At 47.2% G+C, this 18,823-nt stretch overlaps 1 protein-coding gene and 1 long non-coding RNA gene across 3 annotated transcripts in view; one reads left to right on the forward strand and one right to left on the reverse strand.

Moving 5' to 3' along the window:
- The window catches only part of Maml3 (mastermind like transcriptional coactivator 3), a 392,101-nt gene that overhangs the window by 222,369 nt on the left and 150,909 nt on the right, over positions 1-18,823 (forward strand). For both annotated transcript variants that reach the window (XM_078022112.1, XM_078022111.1), the window contains exon 2: positions 15,703-17,256. In XM_078022112.1, the coding sequence (XP_077878238.1) occupies positions 15,703-17,256 (1,554 nt within the window). The remainder of the gene's footprint in view (positions 1-15,702; positions 17,257-18,823) is intronic.
- On the reverse strand, positions 2,532-6,463 carry LOC144366943 (uncharacterized). The gene is made up of 2 exons (XR_013426152.1): positions 5,910-6,463; positions 2,532-5,456 (listed from the first exon to the last, which is right to left on the reverse strand). It is a non-coding gene; the product is annotated as an uncharacterized LOC144366943 (long non-coding RNA).

Below are 18,823 nucleotides of genomic sequence, written 5' to 3' on the forward strand. Positions count from 1 at the left end.
ACCAGGTGTTCGATGAAAAAATAAAACGTTCTTTTATATAAATTGTGTTATTTGCACACTTGGTTTTCTGGTTGGTTTGTTTTTTTCAAAGATAAGTATGATCAAGATTCAAGTGTAATTGTCTTTCAAATGTGCCAAAGCCAAGAAGCCTTTTGCAAAAGAGTGTAATGAATTTTCTTTCTCTGTTGGAAAAGGAGCATCTTAGTGACTCAGTAACTGCCTGCCAAGTTCAACTGCCCATCTGAGTTAACAGTGCCTTCCGGGGTGATTTTGAAAGTAAAGCTATTGATTTGAATCCAGAGTCCAAATAGAGACTCTTGGAGCTTGAACAAGCCTTGGAGATCATGTAGTTCAACCCTCTCATTTGATAATTGAGGAAACAGGGGTCCGGAGAGGTTAAGTAACTGCCGCCTGATCACATAATTAAGTTTGTTTAGTTGCTGTGCTTTGGAGAGATTTGGAAACGCCACATGCATATTTTTTTGGCTTTTCAAGTTCCTGACATTTTCTGTTGTGTGTTCACGGGGTATTTTTCAATGCTGATAACCATGTGAATGCAGACCTCCTTGGGCTACACCTGGCAGTATGGGCAGTCCTTGGTGAAATCTATTACACTGCTTTTCTCAATGCCTATATGCTTAGCTCTTTTTGATTTGCAGTATTCGATTGGACAAAAGGTAACAAAGTATCCACTGCAGTAAAAATCCTCTTTTCTTTTCCATTCACAGAACTCCAAAAATATCTCCCAAAGTCATCATCTGTTGATAACTTTCTTTTTTTTTTTTTTTCACTTCTGAACAGAGACCAAGGTGAAAAAATAATTCTGTCTCAGGGGAGTTCTTGAGAGTCATAACCATGCCCAAGTCGGTAGTTATGGAAAATATTATGCAAACTTAACTGTAGCATTCTAATGGAAACTACAGGAATAATGTCTGGATGGCTAGGTAAGAAGGATAAAACCACTGGATCACAGACCTTGCGCTACAGTTTTACAGTACATCTGCAGTGTACCATGGTTTGAACAGAAAGTTGACAAACTCGGAATCTTTTATAAGCAAAGTGGGCGATTGCAAGGGGCATGGGGCTGGAGCACGGCATCCTGACCATCATGCCTCTGGATGGCACCACGGCCCGCGCTTCTGTGTGACAGCTTCCTCTGTGTGCCTCTGAAGTCAGGTGGTATCGTGGGCAAGGAACATTTACTTACTCAGTCAGTATTCAAAGCCTCTTAAAGTCAGGACAGCTCGCCACAGCTCCCTTCTTCGGAGTGAACGTGAAGTTGGTTTTGAATGTGGGAGACGGGAAATGCTTTTCAGATGAAAACCGTGGGTAAGCTCTGGATCAAGTAGCAGTTGTTGATCTAGTTGCCTCAAGACTTAATCTGCGTCCTGTTGATTTATATGGTGAGGATGGCTTTACCACTTGCCTAATTGGCTATGCAGGAATGATGTGGGATCGTGTTATGAGCTGAACTCTGTCACCCTCAAAATTTTTGCATTAAAGTCCATCACCAAAACCTCAGAGCATGGCTATTTGAAGATAGAGCCAGCGTGAATTAAAATGAGGCAGTTAAGGTGGGACTTTACCCAAGAGGACCTCTGTCCTTATAAGAAGAAAAATTTTAGATACACAGAGGAACCCCAGGGACATGAGGTCCTAGAGGCCAGATGATGTGAAGACACAGGGAGAACAAGGCCATCTGCAAACCTAAGAAACAGCCCCAGAAGAAACCAACCCCATTGACCCCTTGATCTGAGACTTCTAGCCTCCGGGACTATGAGGAAATTAGTTTAATTGCTTTTTTCACCACTGTGTTAGTTAGCTCTCTGTCCTGGTAACAGACAGCCTGAGACAAGTCAACTTAAAGAGAGGAAAGGTTGATTTGGACTCATGGCTTCAGAGGGTTCAGTCCTGTCATCTGGCCCCATTACCTTGGGCCTGAGGCAACATGCTACATCGTGGTGACAGTGCAGGTTGAAGGAGCTGCTCACCACTCAAGGCAGCCAGGAGGCAAAAGAGGAAGTGAGGAAGGGCAAGGGTCCTGATGATCGTCTTCAAGGGCACGGCCCCGTGACCTGACTTCCTCTCCCTAGGTCATATCTCCTAAGGACTCCTCCGTCTCCCAATAGCGCCACAGGCTGAGGTCCCAGCTGTCAACACATGGGCCTCTGTGGGACACTCCAGATGCAAACCCTAAGAGCCACTCAGTCTGGTTTTATTTTCTCCCCCTTTTATTAATGGGTGCATAGTAGCTGTACACGAGGGGATTCGTATGTATGTGTCCATTCCCCAAATCAACATCATTTGGCCCATCTCACTCCCCAGCACTTTGCCCTCCCGCCCTCCCTGTTCCCTTTCCTCGATTCTCGTCTCCCTCTGATTTCCATGCGGCTCCCCTCCCCTTTCTTTTTCTTTTCCTCTCCAGCTTCCAGAAATGACAGAAAATATGTGACCCCTGACCTTCTGAGTTGGGCCCATTTTGCTTAACACCATGTTCTCAAGTTCCCTCCGCTTTCCCACAAGTGACGTACCTTCATTTTTCTCGATGGCTGAGTAAAGCTCCGCGGTACGCCTCCACCTCGGTTCCCTTTGGCACCTACTTGTCGGGGGACACCTAGGCTCACGGGGTCTGTGCTGGGTGGTGGCAGCCCTCGCCAGCGGTACACATCACTTCAGAGGGTTCACCGCTTCTCATCCGTTTCAACCGACTTTTATCATGGTGAGATCAGAAGTCAGCCTCACAAGTGACTGTTTTCCCTCCATCGTCTCCCAGAACTTTCTGGATCAGGTCCCAGCTTCCCGCCGTGGTTTGCAAGCCCTCTCGGATCCATGCAGCTCCTCCTTCCCGGGCCCATTTCTCAGCATGCCACTTGACACTCTGGCTCCCGCCCACGACTTGAGATTTTGCTTACAAATGTGCTTCTTCCTTCTCCAGCCAAAGGCCACGGGCCCTCTGCCTGGGCTGTGTCCCCTCTGAGCCCCTAAAGTCTTACTTTCCACATTGGTCCCTCCAGAAAGCTTTCCTTCCTGTGGGCTGGGGGATGTTGTTCCCAGGGCACCGAGCCTCCTGCAAACTGCACCGTGCGTGCTCCTCCGCTCTCCTTCCCTTCATCCTGAGGGGTCTTGAGGTCCCAGAGCCTTGTTCTCTGGAGTCCTGGTGCCTGCTAGAGAAGCAGCCCCAATGGGTGCCCAGAGAGTTGAATCGAAGCCTGAACAAATTTGTGCAAGATGTTCCTTTCAAATAGTTAGTAAGTGCCCGACTTATACAACACCCTGAGAGGACAGAGACAAATTTAAGTCCAATGACTCATTTTGTTAGTTTGCTGGGGCCGCCATAACCAGGTACCACACCCGGCTTACACCGCACAAACGATTCCCCTCACGGATCCGGGGGCTGGAAGTCCAAGATCAGGGTATGGCAGGATTGGTTTCCTCTAAGGCCTTGATGTGGTTAGAGGCTCCCCACTGCCAGAACTCATATACTGAAACTTCAGCCAAATGTGGCAGTATGGAGATGGAGGCTTTGGGAAGTGATTAATTCATGAGGGCTTTGCCCCTAAGGATAGGATCAGCGCCCAGTAAAAGGGCTGAAGGAAACTAGTGGAGGCCTTTAACTTCTGATCTTACACGTGAGGTGCCCTCTAGATGGTGCCAGCTCTGAAGAACAGGGCTTTATCCCACACTGACCCTGCCAGCATCTTGATCTTGAAAATATTGAGAGATGAATTTCTGTTCTTTATAAATTACCCAGTCTCAGGCATTTTGTTACAGTACCACAAAGGAACTAAGGCAGGCCCCTCTCCTTGGCTGGCAGATGGTCATCTTCTTTCTGTGTCCTCGTGTGGTCCTCCCTCTGTGAGTGTCTGTGTCTTAATCTCCTCTTCTTGGAAGGGCACCCGTCGTATTAAATTAGGGCCCTAATGACCTCATTTTAGCTTAATTACCTCATTAAATCTCCAAATATAGTCACATTCTGAGGTACTGGAGGTTAGGATTTCAACAAGTAAATGGGGAAGATGGCAGGGGGGACGGGGCACATTCAGCCCCTAGCAGTGGCTCTGAGCTCTGGCTGGGAAGATTTTTACCACCTTTGTGTGCCCTGAGGGTAGACATGGACTGCCCATCACACCGGTTCTCTGGTTGGTCATTTACCATAAAGATTCGGTAATAAGTGAACATCTGCATCAAGAAAGGGGCCACTGGAGTTGAGGGATATTTTCAGAGGTTGGAGTGCGTGTGACACTGACAAGTCCACACCCCCAAGAGTGAAGTCCCTCAGGATTCACCGTCACCATCCTCAGGAGATTCCTGCTCTGAGGGGCTCAGTCCCCGATTCACCCAGGAAATTCAGTGGGTCACATGTCCAGGTCCCGCCTGGGAGACAAAGCCTCGGACCCAACAGTCTTGCCTGACCTCACTGTTCCTGACCCCTTCAGGACCTGGAGAGCGCTCCAGAGCCCAGGGAAGTCTTCGGGCTTCCGAGTGGTCCTAGGGGTTTGGACTCCCGGGTCTCAAGGGCTAATAAAGGGTCCGGCCAGGCTCAGCCGTGGTCACTGCCCGTCCACAATTGAAACTGCTTCCCTCCGAAGTCAGAGTGAGGTTGCGGGAAGAGGCTGTGTGGATGACTTTGGCTGTTGCTATAACAACAGGACCTCAGTGTAATTTCTTCTGAAAAATGAATTTCAGCTGGGGGGATGAAGCTGAGCAGCTTCTCCCCACAGAGGAAACCTCTGCCAACAGGCTCTGGAGCTCTGGGTTGATGGCCCGAGTGCGTGGTGCACACACCGCGGCCCAGTGGCCAATCTTCAGGGTGGGTTAAATTTCCTCCATGTTGCCTTGGGTACGGAGACGAGCCTGTGTACACCTGGGTCTCCTCACCCTCCCCCGGTGACTCATCCCAGAGAGAAAAATCCTCCTCTTCTACCTGGTCTTCCGTCTGTGATCGAAGTTCATCCAAAGATGTGTCAACAATGGCCACCCCCCGCCCTGGTGGAGGGAGACAGGCGTGGCCCTGGCCTTCAGCTTTGGAGTCACATAGAAACTGGAGAGTCAGACCCTCTCTGGGAATAAGAATTGTGTTGTTTGCTTACTCACTGAGATGTGTGTGCGTGTGTGTGTGTGTGTGTGTGTGTGCATGTGTGTGTGTGTGTGTGTGTGAGAGAGAGAGAGAGAGAGAGAGAGCGCTCTTCAGGAGGTGGCTCTTGGCTGTCTGATTGCTGCTTCATCCAAACTACAGACAACTCAAGGAAGTGGACGTCTTGGGCCTCTTTGGGGGAAACTGGAGCTTTCTATAGGGCACGAGGTCTTATTTCATACTTTGGCTTCCAGTGGGAGGTAAACAGGCGGCGCTGGGATTTTACTCAAAAGCACTGTCACATCTGGACTCTGGGCCCTTTGCATCCCCTGAGCTGTTTCACGACTGCAGGCTGCAGAGGAAATCGGGCTCCCGGAAGGGTCTAGAATCAAAAGTGAGAATTTCTCATTGAAAAGAAGGGACATTTTGAGTCAAGAGTGAAGTAAAAATATCCTTGATTCCTGCCCAGGGGAGAGAGGAGCGCTGAGCCCCGCAGAAGCCCCTCTCCTTCCTGCCTTCCTCCTCCCAGAAAACAAACCAACCCAGGCTCCTCCTCCGTCCTCTGCGGCCCGCCCGTCCTTTGGTCTGCAGCTGTGAACAAGCAGAGGAGATCTGATCTTTCTGTTCGCCCCTCTTCCCTCCTTCCCCTACGACCGCCCTCCCCCTCATTTCTTTACAGCTCTAAATAGCTCTAAATAATCCCATTAGGAATTTCAGATGGTAACCAGGTCGTGTATACAGCATGTCTGAATAGAAAATGTAGGCATAAGTCTAGGAAGAGATACCAGGAGGGATTCCTAGGGAAATTGTCTCTTGCCCTGAAAAACAAACGTACCTTGTGTTTCTGTGTATGAAAAGACAGAGGAGTCAGGGTTCAGGCTGTGGAATTCTAAGGGCAACTTCCGGTCTCAGTGGAGATTTTTTAAAGCTGCTGCTGGATGCGCACATGTGCTCCCTGCTCAGGAGCTCGGCTGCACCATCCCACATCGCTTCCCCAACACATGCAGAATCTGCGGCTAGCGAGCTTCTTTCCTTGCAGAGCAGCATGACTGTCCTCTGGCGATCAGGCAGACCTGACTCGGAGACACATCATGACACAGGTTCTAAAACACCGCCCCAGACTTTCTAAGCAAGTTTTGCCAAAGTTCGATTGGGACCGATGTCATCAGAAGTAGAACAGCAGAGGAGGCGAGAGCACAGATTTGCGCAGCAGACACGACTGGATAGGCTCTGCTGAGTGCCCTGGGACCAATGACCTGGCCTCTCTGAACTCAGTTCTCCTCCTTTGTAGGTTATCATGAGGATGAATCAAGATACTACATGTAAACCACTTAGCTTGATGCCTACCTGTGGTAAAGTTCTCAGCTAGTTGGAATATTATATGACAATATCTAGAAACATTCACTAAACTATGGACCAAATTCTCTGATAAAAACTTAAGAAATTTAGAGCATTTCACAGAAACCTATTTGAGAGGAGATTTGAAAATCACGTAGCCCGGGCATTCGCAGAGAAAACAGTCTTGGTTTTAATGAGTAGTTAATCATTTTGTTAAGGCACCATTTTTAACTATGTATGTGGAGCTTTGGAGAAGCCTTGTAACTTCGGATACAAAGAGTATGCAAGACTCGTGTGACTTGTGATGAAAATATAATTTATTCATTCAGTTGGGAGGAAGCCAAAAGCCTGCATGAACATTCATGTATTTGGAAATTTGGAGATTTGAGGGAGTCTTAAGACTTGGGGTTTCTAAATGTCAAGGGCTTTGTCTCTTACTGCTCCTGATGTTTTTGTGATCCATTCCCAACGTGTCTTACATTCCACTGGTACTTAATACATGTTTAAGCATAATTAAAAGATAAAAGCATGCCTGAAGATTCAGCCACACAAAGATTTCAAATGTTGTTAAAGAGAAACTAAAACAAAAAAGAAGCACCTGGCCTTGCTCGAATACCTCACAGCTGGAATTTGATGGCCATCTCTTGTGTCCCAGACTCCAAAAAGATGTACCATCAGACTCGGGTCTGCCTGAGACTACCCGGGAGTCATTTTAAATCTGACTCCTGGTGGAAGGAAAAGGATCGTGGGCATTTCTAATTATAACCTCCGAGCACCTCAGAATGTTTTGAATGGTCCTGTTTCTCTGCACTGGTCCTGTTTCTCTGCCCCAGTCTCCCTCTGGGGCTCTTTGGCTAATCTAACTGATGCCCACTCAGAGTGTGGAGTCCCTTTGAAAGTGATCCTGTTTTTCCATTTCAGAATGGAGACTTTTTAGTGACTCGTGGCTGATATCCAACATGGGTACATGCCTCCTCCAACACTGGTCACAGTCCAGGCCCAGGGGAGCTACAGAACTTTTAAACACTTGATCCTCATGGCAATATGACACACATTTAGTATCTACTAAGTATATAGTAATTCCACCATTTATGTAACATTTTTTAAATTCATGTAATAAAATCGTCTCTGAAATACTATTAGGAGTGTATAAGATTGAGAAGGGGGGCTTCAGGAGTTGGGATAAATTTCTTCTTCTCATTCAGTGTTGCTCTGTCCATCATACAGATCTCTTTGAAACAGAAGTAATTAACTTTGGGCCACACATGTAGGGCGCGTGCTCACTGTGCAGAGTGGTCTTTGTTCCTGGGAAAGGGTTGACCACCCTGCAGCGCCTGGGATGGCGTGGGCACATGGGCACCTGGCACCTCTCCCCATCCATTGAATAAAAGTGGAGGTAAACAGCTAGTGAGTAGGGGGAAAGGTCTACAATATTACTGTGTTCAGAGAAACATACAACATTGAAAAATACACATTTTTCATGAAAAGTATTGTGAAAAAAAATCCAACAATCTTCTGTAGAATTTAGCATCCTTGGAGATTTTGAAAAATCCCAATCTAGAGCATTATTTCGTAATCATGCTTATGAGGGGCTCCAGGGTATCACCCATCAAGTTAAGAGCATTCTATATTGACATTGGGTTTGCATTTGTATGTTTAAAAAAATCAAAGCAATGATTTCAAAATGTCAGAATCTAACAGTTATTAGCCTAGATCAGAATGTCTACAAGCAGATCCTAGACCAACTGCCTCAGAAGAATCTGGGGTGTCTATTAAATTTCTTTAGATGCATGTCCACATCCAGTGTGCCAATCTGGACCCCACCTGGAGCTACTCAACATAGATTTTTAAAATTTTTTAAAATTATGGCAGCAGGACTAAGACATCTGCATTTTTTTAGAGAGAGAGATAATTTTTTAATATTTATTGTTTAGTTTTCAGTGGACGCAACATCTTTATTTTATTTTATTTTATGGGGTGCTGAGGAGCGAACCCAGCGCCCCACGCATGCCAGGCGAGCACGCTACCACTTGAGCCACATCCCTAGCCAAAGACATCTGCATTTTTAGCAGCTTGTCAGGTAACTAGTCCCCTGAAGTTTGAATATCACTAAAAAGAAAAAAAAAATCAAACTTCTAAATCAACCTCAATTATGAGAGCTTACATGCAGAAGACAGTTCTGGAAGTGTTTTTGCACACTATCAATATTCTGCTAATGGAAATACCAACAATACATGAGTATTCTCATCAGATACCTTAAATAAGCAATTCATATCCATCCATGTGTCCATAGGCTTAGGATCTGCTGGTAGATGGAAAGGGAAAAACCGTATGAAATCGATGGCAGTGAATCATCTTCTAGTTTGACCAGAACAGATCAAAATGACCAAAATATTCTCTGTGAACTTCTGAATTAGATAGAGCATCTACAGCTTTGATTCTTCACGTCCTGGGAAAGAGTCGTGTCTGCAGCAGCTGGTGAAGGAGGAGGTGCTGTGAGATGTACGAAACCTTTGTTTGGAAATTTGAAGTTCAACTATGAACATATCCAGCATTTCACACACAAATGAAAACGTGTGACCTTGGTAGTGTCCTTAAGACAACTGTTTTTTTCCGGGTGCAGTGATGCACGCCTGTGATTCCAGTGGCTTGGGAGGCTGAGGCAGGAGGATCAAAGCCAGCCTCAGCAACTTAGCAAGGCACTAAGCAACTCAAGGAGACCCTGGATCTAAATAAAAATACAAAATTGGGCTGGGGATGTAGTTCAGTGGATGAGTGCCCCTGAGTACAATTCCCAGTACCAAAAAAAAGAAGGAAGGAAGGAAGGAAGGAAGGAAGGAGAAAAGAAAACTGGTTTTCACTTTCTGCTTTTGTTGTTGTTGTTGTCGTTGTTTTCCACAATCACTATATGTGTTCCCTAGTGGTTCCTAATGTGGATTCCCTGGACCCTTAGAATCTTTAAAAATACAAAGGAAGAGATGGTCTATTTCTAGTGTTTCCAACTAACCAAAAGAAATTGTACATTTTCCTTGAAAACACTATGCAGCCAAACATTTTCAAGTGCCTGCTTTGAGGATCAATGACATGAATTCAGTATGGTTATTTGAGAGCTCTGCTTAACATTTATTCATTCACTCATGAAGGAAAAGGAAAACAGTTTTATAGTGTGACATGCATTAGTATGCACGGAGAGTCACCTAACCAAGACCAGGAGCTGTGGGGAGGAGCTGTCAGGAGAGGCTGCATAGAAGGGGATGTCTAGACTGAACTGGGAAGGATCAATGGGCAGGTGAAGAAGCTGGATGGGAGATAACAGGTGCAAAGGCTCAGAGAGAAAATAATCATGGAGTGTCCTGGGGACTAGTCAAGTATGGACGCTAACTGTATCACGACATTCCCATCAACCACGGACCACATATACCACAGTTCCGTGAGATTTTATCGCCTAGTGACCTCGTAGCCGTTCCTGTCTAAGCACACCATGGGAACACAGCATCATTGATGGACATCAACCAAATCAACAAAAGGTGCCTTTCTCAGAACTTATTCCATTGTCCAGCCACACGACTGCAGAGCTAGTGTCAGGAGGTGGCTGGTGTGGGAGGCCAAGTGGGCAAAGAGATTGGAGTGATGAGGATCCAGCTGGGGAGGGCCCGTGTGCCAGACCCAGCTGAAGTGCAGAGCAAGCTCGATGAGATTCACAAGGAAGAAGAAACCACAGGGAATGGGCTGAGGAAGCGGGCAGGCAGGGTCTTCGTGGGAACTGATGCAGAAATCCAGGAGAGGGGGCTGGGGATGTGGCTCAAGCGGTAGCGCGCTCGCCTGGCATGCACGCGGCCCGGGTTCGATCCTCAGCACCACATACCAACAAAGATGTCCGCCGAGAACTAAAAAAATAAATAAATATTAAAAATTCTCTCTCTCTCTCTCTCTCTCTCTCTCTCTCTCTCTCTCTCTCTCTCTCTCTCTCTCTCTCTCCTCTCTCACTCTCTCTTTAAAAAAAAAAAAAAGAAATCCAGGAGAGGAGTCTTGATCTGAATGGAGGTGCTGGCCCTGGGGTGAAGATGGGCCTAAAATTCTTACAGGATAAGACCAGAGCATTCTTGAGCTTTAATTGTGTGCAAGTGGCAGGGAGAGGGTGGAATCGAAGATGATTCCTGAAAACACAATCTGGAGAGCATCCTTACATCAGAACCCATGCCGCGGATGAAGGCTGGCGATACGTGGCCCAGTCCTGGATGAGGGTGTAGGGTGGGCTGTGACATCAGCCCTGAGTTTAGTAATCTCAGTAATCTCAAACAACTGCTTCATCTCACCCTGCCTTGAGTCCCTCCTTTGTAAGAACGTTCTAATAAAACCTCCCTTTAAAAACCATTAGGAGACAGGGAATCTGAGGTTTCTGCCAATGTCTTCCATCTTAGAGTCCTCATTATTAACAGTAGCACTACCATCTTTATTCTCAAGCTCAGGGACTCTGTCCAGTTTCATGCAAAATCAAGGACAGAGCAAGGAGAATTGCTTTGAACTAGCTAGCACAGCTAGAAGTTGAAAGAAGGAAAAGATCTCTTTATTGTGGACACTCTGGCTCAGGGGACACCTCGAGTCCTCCACTGTGTCAGCAGAGGGCTGGTAGTATCTTAGCCAGGCTTGTCCTTGTCATGGGTGTCATCCACACCTGCCCCTTCCACCTCCTCCCAAACACTGCCCCTTTCCCTGCAGAACCATCAGAACAGCACCTGGCCTGCTCCAGGGTTTGCTACAAGAATAAAGTGGGATTGTGTGTGAAAGTGCTTTGTAACTCCAAAGACAAAACTATTCTTGTTACTACTGATATGCTGCCCCCCCCCCGTTCTCTCTCTCTCTCACTCACACACACACACACACACACACACACACACACACCCACGTCTTCACAGAAACACAAACCATCAAGCCACATCCTGTGGACAAGGGACTATTGCTGGAGCCATTAAGGAGGAGGAATTGTTTCCTCCAGAGCCATTGACACATGATAGCAGCCCATATTGTCACAGGCCTTGGATAAATGGCACGCTTGGGCTCCTGGCACCGCAGCTTCTCTTAATGGGACACAACATTTATATGTAATAATGGTAATTCAGGAGCAAGGGGCTGTGAGGCTCAGAAAAGAGTTTCTGTGATTCTTCCACGAGGGTACAACCCCAGGAAGAGGCCCCCGGAATGGGGACGCGGAAGGGCCAGGGACTTGCTGAGACCGGGACCTGAGCCCTTCAGGCAGGGCCTCACCAGGACATCTCCCTCATGCTCACGGAGCCGGCGGCTTAGGCTTTAGCCAGCCTTCCCAAACACACAGCCGGCTGGCCATCTTCCTCCCCTCTCGACTGTCTCCCACAGGGGACGTTAAAGAGAGAATTGGACTCTCAGACCACCTTTCCGTATAACAAAGGAGGATGAGACAGACAGAATTGACGGGAAGATTGCTCTGCTATTTTGGGCCTCATAAAACAAAACACAACATGAAAAACCATAACCCAGCATCTTCAATGATGTCTTGCTTATGTTCCAATACGCTGATACCTGAAATATATATCAAGATTTGGGTTAAAAGGGGCCAGTGGTGGAGAACGGGAGGCCCTTGGGGACAAGCGGTGCTTGGCAGCTCCGTTCAGGTGGCGTGCTGAAAACGTATTTGATCTGAAACCTCAGCAACCTCGCCTCCGCTGTTGTACAATCTAGGACATGAATGCGTTCGCACTTGGACTTGAATTGCAAATTTGATTTTTGTTGTTCATATTTAAAAAGCTCCACCAGATGCTTGGAAAACATTAGGGTTTTGCCAGCCAGGGAATGGAAATATTATCATTCTACCTATTTGTATTTCAAAGATCCAGGAAGCATTCTGTCTCAGTTGCCGTTGTGACTAGGCGCATCCCTGAATCTTTAAAATGGTAAAACTAAGGCTTCCTAGGTACCTTTCTATATTATTTCATTCAACGTCATCCTCACAGCGACTCTATGAGCTAGATATTATTAACCCATTTTGCAGAGAAGGAAATCAAGGCTTCTGTGTTATGAGTTTACCAAAATTCACTCATTTAACAGGTATTTATTGAGCGTCCACTATGAACTCCTGAGGACCCCAAAGTGAATAAAACAGAAAACTCACTGCCCTCATGTAAATTCCTTTCTAATGGAGGGTATCATAGCCATCGATCACTAAGGAGTGGCGTGACATTCGTGTACGTTGACTCTCATGTAGGGATCTTGGTAGTGACATTTATGTGTGTTGACTGTCGAGTCAGGATCTTGGTTTTGAGCCTGGAGTTCTGACTCCAGAGCCTGGCTCCCGATCTGTGACACTGCCCTCCTGCTGCACCCACTCTGCTAATGAGAGGTACAACTTGGGCTTCCAGCCAGACGTGTCTCCGTGGTGTGCCACCACCATCTTACAGGGGAACACGTGGAGCGTCTTTGTTTCTCTGTCCTGTCCCACCCATTACCTAACCTAGAACAGAATCACAGACCTTTGCTTTCTGAGCTCATTTTAAGACAAGTGTTTATTTTCTGTGGTCTCACATCACTTCAAGAGGTGCCCCGAGCCTTGTTTCCCTCAAGTCCTGAAGCTCTGGTATTTGAACTTGCCGCTGGAGCCTTGCATTCAAGTGTCTGTGGTCTCTATGGTCAGAACCATGGCTTTTTGGTTGATTCCATAAATCACATCATTTTCGAGCAGTGTCTACCTGATATGATGGGTTGAACCAGTATTTTCTTTGAAGTCAAATTCCCATTGTGTCCCAGTTAGGACCTTGGCTTCAGAGCTCGGGAGCATCTATCCAGTGACTGCAGACAGCGTCTGGTATTGTGGTTAAAAATATAAGATTCAGGAACAAGGGTTACACTGGACTTTGACCTAAGAACCTTTCCTCCATTCCTTCTTCCTACAATGGAATTCTCTGCTTGTTTGAAAGTGCACAGCCGTGAGTGACAGTTCTGGAAACTGACCATATCACCATGAGATTGGTTTTCTTATACGTGGGGCTCCTCCAGAGCCTTGGCAGATCCATGTGTGGGTTCAGCAGGGTGGGGACAGGGGAACCCTACTCCTCTGCCACAGCTTCTCTAACACAGCAGCTTTGCCAAGAGTCGCAGCCCCCAGGTGGAAGAGCCGCTCCACCGTCCCCCTCCCACCCTGCCTTCTGCTCCCTTCCCCCTTTGCCTGTGCAAAGCCACTGCAACCTGGGCTCCCTCAGTCACCAGCCCATACCCAGTCTATGCCAAGCCTTTAGACCAGAGCCACAAAAGCAGCACACAGGTGAATTCGGGTTAAAATTTATAAACCTATAGAATTAGAAAGGTCTCTCTTAACAAGACTTCTTAAATGGGCCCAGTTCAGTGGGTGTCACACCCTCTGGAGTGAGAGATCCAGCACTCCTGTTACCAGGAATGTCGAGTCTCAAAAGCCGGCATTCCTTACCGTCAATGGTGCTGCCTCTTGCTCTGAGTCAAGCTTTGCTTCTTTTAGGACAATAGGTTTATTTGTTGAATTCGCGATTATTTATTAACCACTGCTAAGAAGCTGAGCACGGGGTGCAGCACTGTGGATATAGCGAAAGCAAGTTAGCCACAGTCCGCTAAACAGGCACGTCAGTCAGTAAGTCATCGGCTCAAGGTATGATAACAGCTCTGATGGGGAAGTTTAGATTGCCTCGAAGAGCTCACTCCCCTAGTCCATCCCAGTGTGGATGAGTCAGGGAAGGCTCCCGAGCTGTTCGGGTGGGGAAGGCATGTAAGATAAGACTTGGTAAGGCTAACTGTGATCTCACCTGAAAAATAAGCAACTATTAACCAGGGAAAGGGTGTGGGGAGGAGGAGTGTGTCCCAAGAGGTGTAGAAGCACACGCAGGGCCCTGGAGGCAGAAGGAAGCCTGCCCGCTGAAGTAACAGGAGGAGTTGCAGAAGAGTTGACTGGAAGTGGAACAACAGGTGAGGGGTGGAGGATGGAGACGCTGAGCCGAGAAGCAAAAGGTGAACTGGAAGGACCCGCAGCAGCCAGGTGGTTTGACTGGGAGTCGGTGTAGATTTTAATCCATACAGAAAGCATTAAATCATTGCAGGGTTATAAACAGGAAGGACAATTTTTTTTTAAGAGCATAGAGATTCATTGGAAGAGAACAAAACAGAGAATCAAAGGACTGATGAGAGAGTGAGTGGGTGAAAGAAGACAGGGCAAAGAGGCCAGCAGGAGACGAGGGTCCCTGGCAAGGGGAGTGGCAGGGCAGGTTGACGGAAGGGGCTTGTTAGAGGGGCTGGTGATGAGGGGGGCTTCAGAAAGATGCGTCCATTTCTATCTTGGGTAACCGAGTAGATACTGAGGTGGGGAACATTGGCGAGGATCATATTTGGGTAACAAACGATAATAAGCTCAATGTTGAGTTTTACCTGCCTGTGAAATATCCAGGGGGAGAGCCTCGGAGCTAATGGAGCTCAGCAGGGAAAACGGCGCTGGGTACACTATTTGGGATCATAAGCCTGGAGAGGAGAGTCAAAGCTGTTGTAATTTGTGAAATTATCTACAGAAGCATGTAGAATGGCCAGGAGGAAAAACCAAGAAGGCCTAAGACAAAATATTAAAGAGTCCCGTCATTTAGACAAATAAGAAGACACGAGATTGAGAAAGAGCAGGTGGGGAGAAGGAAGGAAACCCACAAGAGGGAGAGATCACGGAAGCCAAGTCGAACAGGCTTTGAGAAGAGAGCAGATCACTGGATCAACGTGGTATTGGGAGTGAGTTGTACAATAGGAACCGAAAGGAAGTTTGTGGTTATGTTCAGTATTCATCTTCTATTGTCTGGTATTCAATAAAAGGGTTAAATTCCATATCCTCAGTGGGATTTTTAGTGTTCTTCAAAATGTTAATTTAATTCCTTGATGTTCTCAAGGTGTGGCAAGAACGTTAAGATGGGTATTAACGTCTTTCTCAAGTATGATGTGTTTAGGTCCAAGTCTCGTTTCTAGCATTCATTTGGAAAAGGATAACAGATGATTCTCCCTTAGGATCTTTTCTGTTGCTCCCTACCTTCCAGTCTTCAGTTGGCTTTCTCTTAGGTGTCCAGACTCTGCTTTTCAGCAAAACCTTTCCCCATAGAATTCGAATTTCAGTGTTTGTGGCCTGATTTAAAGGGAGAAGCATCATTTCTTTCTTACGTATCCTAAAGCATTTAAAATTAGTTCACAACCAGGCACATAACGATGCTTAAAAGAGGAAAATGTGGTTGGAGATTGAGTCAATCTCTCTTCTGTCTCTTTTCCAGCTACAAGAGACTGTGAAAAGGAAGTTGGAAGGAGCCCGATCCCCACTTAACGGAGACCAACAGAATGGAGCTTGCGATGGGAGTTTTTCTCCGACCAGCAAGCGGATCCGAAAGGACATGCCCACAGGGATGGAAGCCATCAACAGTTTGCCCAACAACATGCCCCTGCCTTCAGCTTCCCCTCTTCACCAACTTGACCTGAAGCCTTCTTTGCCCTTGCAGAACAGCGGGACTCACACTCCTGGGCTTCTGGAGGATCTTAATAAGAACGGCAGGCTCCCCGAGATCAAACTCCCTGTCAACGGCTGTAGTGACCTGGAGGACAGCTTTGCCATCTTGCAGAGCAAGGACCTCAAACAGGAACCTCTCGATGACCCTACTTGCATAGACACATCAGAAACATCTCTTTCTAATCAGAACAAGCTGTTCTCAGACATTAACCTGAATGACCAGGAGTGGCAGGAGTTAATAGATGAGTTGGCCAACACGGTTCCAGAAGATGACATCCAGGACTTGTTCAACGAGGACTTCGAAGAGAAGAAGGAGCCGGAGTTCTCCCAGGCAGCCGCGGAGACGCCTCTCTCCCAGGAGAGCACCAGTGTGAAGAGTGATCCCTCTCACTCTCCTTTTGCGCACGTCTCCATGGGCTCTCCCCAGGCCCGGCCTTCGTCTTCGGGTCCTCCCTTTTCCTCCGTCTCCACCGCCACGAGCTTACCTTCTGTTGCCAGCACTCCCGCAGCTCCGAACCCTGCCAGCTCACCAGCCAACTGTGCTGTCCCATCCCCTCAAACGCCAAACCAAGCCCATACCCCAGGCCAAGGTCCACCGCGGCCCGGCAACGGTTATCTCCTGAATCCAGCCGCAGTGACAGTGGCCGGTTCAGGGACAGGCCCCGTGGCTGTGCCCAGCTCTGACATGTCTCCTGCAGAGCAGCTCAAACAGATGGCTGCCCAGCAGCAGCAAAGGGCCAAACTCATGCAACAGAAGCAGCAGCAACAGCAGCAGCAGCAGCAACACTCAAATCAGACTTCAAGCTGGTCTCCCCTGGGGCCTCCGTCTAGTCCATACGGAGCAGCTTTTCCTGCAGAAAAACCAAATAGCCCAATGATGTACCCCCAAGCCTTTAACAACCAAAACCCTATAGTGCCTCCAATGGCAAACAACCTGCAGAAGACCACGATGAATAACTACCTCCCTCAGAACCACATAAATATAATCAATCATCAGCCAAATAACTTGGGTACAAACTCCTTAAACAAACAGCACAACATTCTAACTTACGGCAACACTAAACCTCTGACCCATTTTAACGCAGACTTGAGTCAGAGAATGACACCACCAATGGCCAACCCCAACAAGAACCCCTTGATGCCGTATATCCAGCCGCAGCAGCAGCCCCCGCAGCAGCCCCCGCAGCAGCAGCCTCCGCCCCCACCCCAGCTCCAGGCTCCCAGGGCGCACCTGAGCGAGGAGCAGAAGCGCATGCTTCTCATGAAGCAGAAAGGAGTGATGAATCAGCCCATGGCTTACGCCGCGCTTCCATCCCACGGTCAGGTAAGTGTGAAAGTGAGACACGCTTGGAGCACTGCTCCCCGTGCATTTCAAGCTGTCAAGTGTGATGCTCTCCGAGCTTCTGCCTGAGCAGGGTCTAATTACCCGCCGAAATTCTCCCTCCACGGCCTTCTGGAGTTGCAGCTCTTAGGTGTGTTTCCCCTTTCTTCTAAGAGTTGGAAAAAGGGTGACCCCATCAACTTTCTTGTATTTGAATGCCTAGGACTCGAATTTCCTGCTCCTGCCTGCAGATTAAGAACCAAACATTACAAAATTCTCGCTCTGGGGAAGGCAGGCTGCAGACCCATGGCCAAACATTTTGCTACTTCATTAACTTTCCTACCAAATGGTTCAATCCCAGACTCAGGTGACAGGAAGGCCAGGATGCTTAAGGCTACCTATAACCATTTTCTAAGGCCTGAGCAACCTTCAGCTACCTGATTGAATTATGAATAATGGGAAATTTGGATTCTCCATGTTCAAATGTGGGAGAGATTTCTGTATTTTCAAAATGAGCCCGAGGGTAGATTTTGTAGGACCAGTCAGCACTGAAACATTTGCTGCTAGGGTATCAACAGTCAGAAGCAGTTTCAGTCTTGTTGCTTGAGATTACAATGACCTCTGTCCAACTCATTCAGCTCTATTTTGGGAAAATTGGATGATGAATGTACCTTGGTGCTATATTAAAAACAAAGTCTCCTTTTTCCTACTGTCTTCCTGTTTGGGGAGGGTAGGGTCTTTCATGCAGCCACAGTTGGGTAGCAAATACTCACCAACAAGCACTTACTGATGCTCAAAGTGACCAGTAACCAACAGCCACAGCTTCTTTAGTTTATTTATTTTTTGCGGTCCTGGGGGATGGAACCCAGGACTTGTGCATGCTAGGCAAGTGTTCTACCACGGAGTGACATCTAAGCCAGCTCTAGTTTAACACTGTATCTTCCATGAAGAAAAGAAGAAGTAGGGAAATGCACTTTATCTCTACCTTCCCCCATCATAGATGAATTCATGGGGATCACTTAGAACTACCAGTTGCTACTCTATGCTCCATCCCTTTTTAGTACTGTAGTTGGAGATTTTGCAGAATTCTGTTTTAGAGGCCCTCATGTTTAAACTGATGATAGGATATGCATCCACAATGGGGTGCATTGGGTGCCCTGGGAAGGAACCCAGGCAGATCTTGTCTTGTTTCTTGGTTGTTTGCATCTTGTATCTCCTGGAGTACCCCACCCTGTCTCTACCTCCACCCCCACCCAATCCATGGAAGCTACAGGGCTGTGGGGTGGCCTTGGCCTGCAGAGACAAGCCTGAGCTCTGTGGCTTCATTCTTGTCCTTCACAGCCTTCCAACCCTCAAACCTCACAGTGGCTTCTTGTCTGCACATGCCAGCAGCCCCCAAGAAATTCTGTCTGGATAAATAAAAGTATAGCTTAGTTTACATCCACTGAAATAGGTAGCTGGTCTAAAAATGTCATTGAAATGTGAGATTTGTATGTTTTATCTTGGTTTCATCTTAAAATATATTCATAATATATATATATATATGTCTATGTATATGTATTTACATATA

This window comes from Ictidomys tridecemlineatus, chromosome 9 (assembly GCF_052094955.1).
Source record: "Ictidomys tridecemlineatus isolate mIctTri1 chromosome 9, mIctTri1.hap1, whole genome shotgun sequence".
NCBI lineage: Eukaryota > Metazoa > Chordata > Mammalia > Rodentia > Sciuridae > Ictidomys > Ictidomys tridecemlineatus.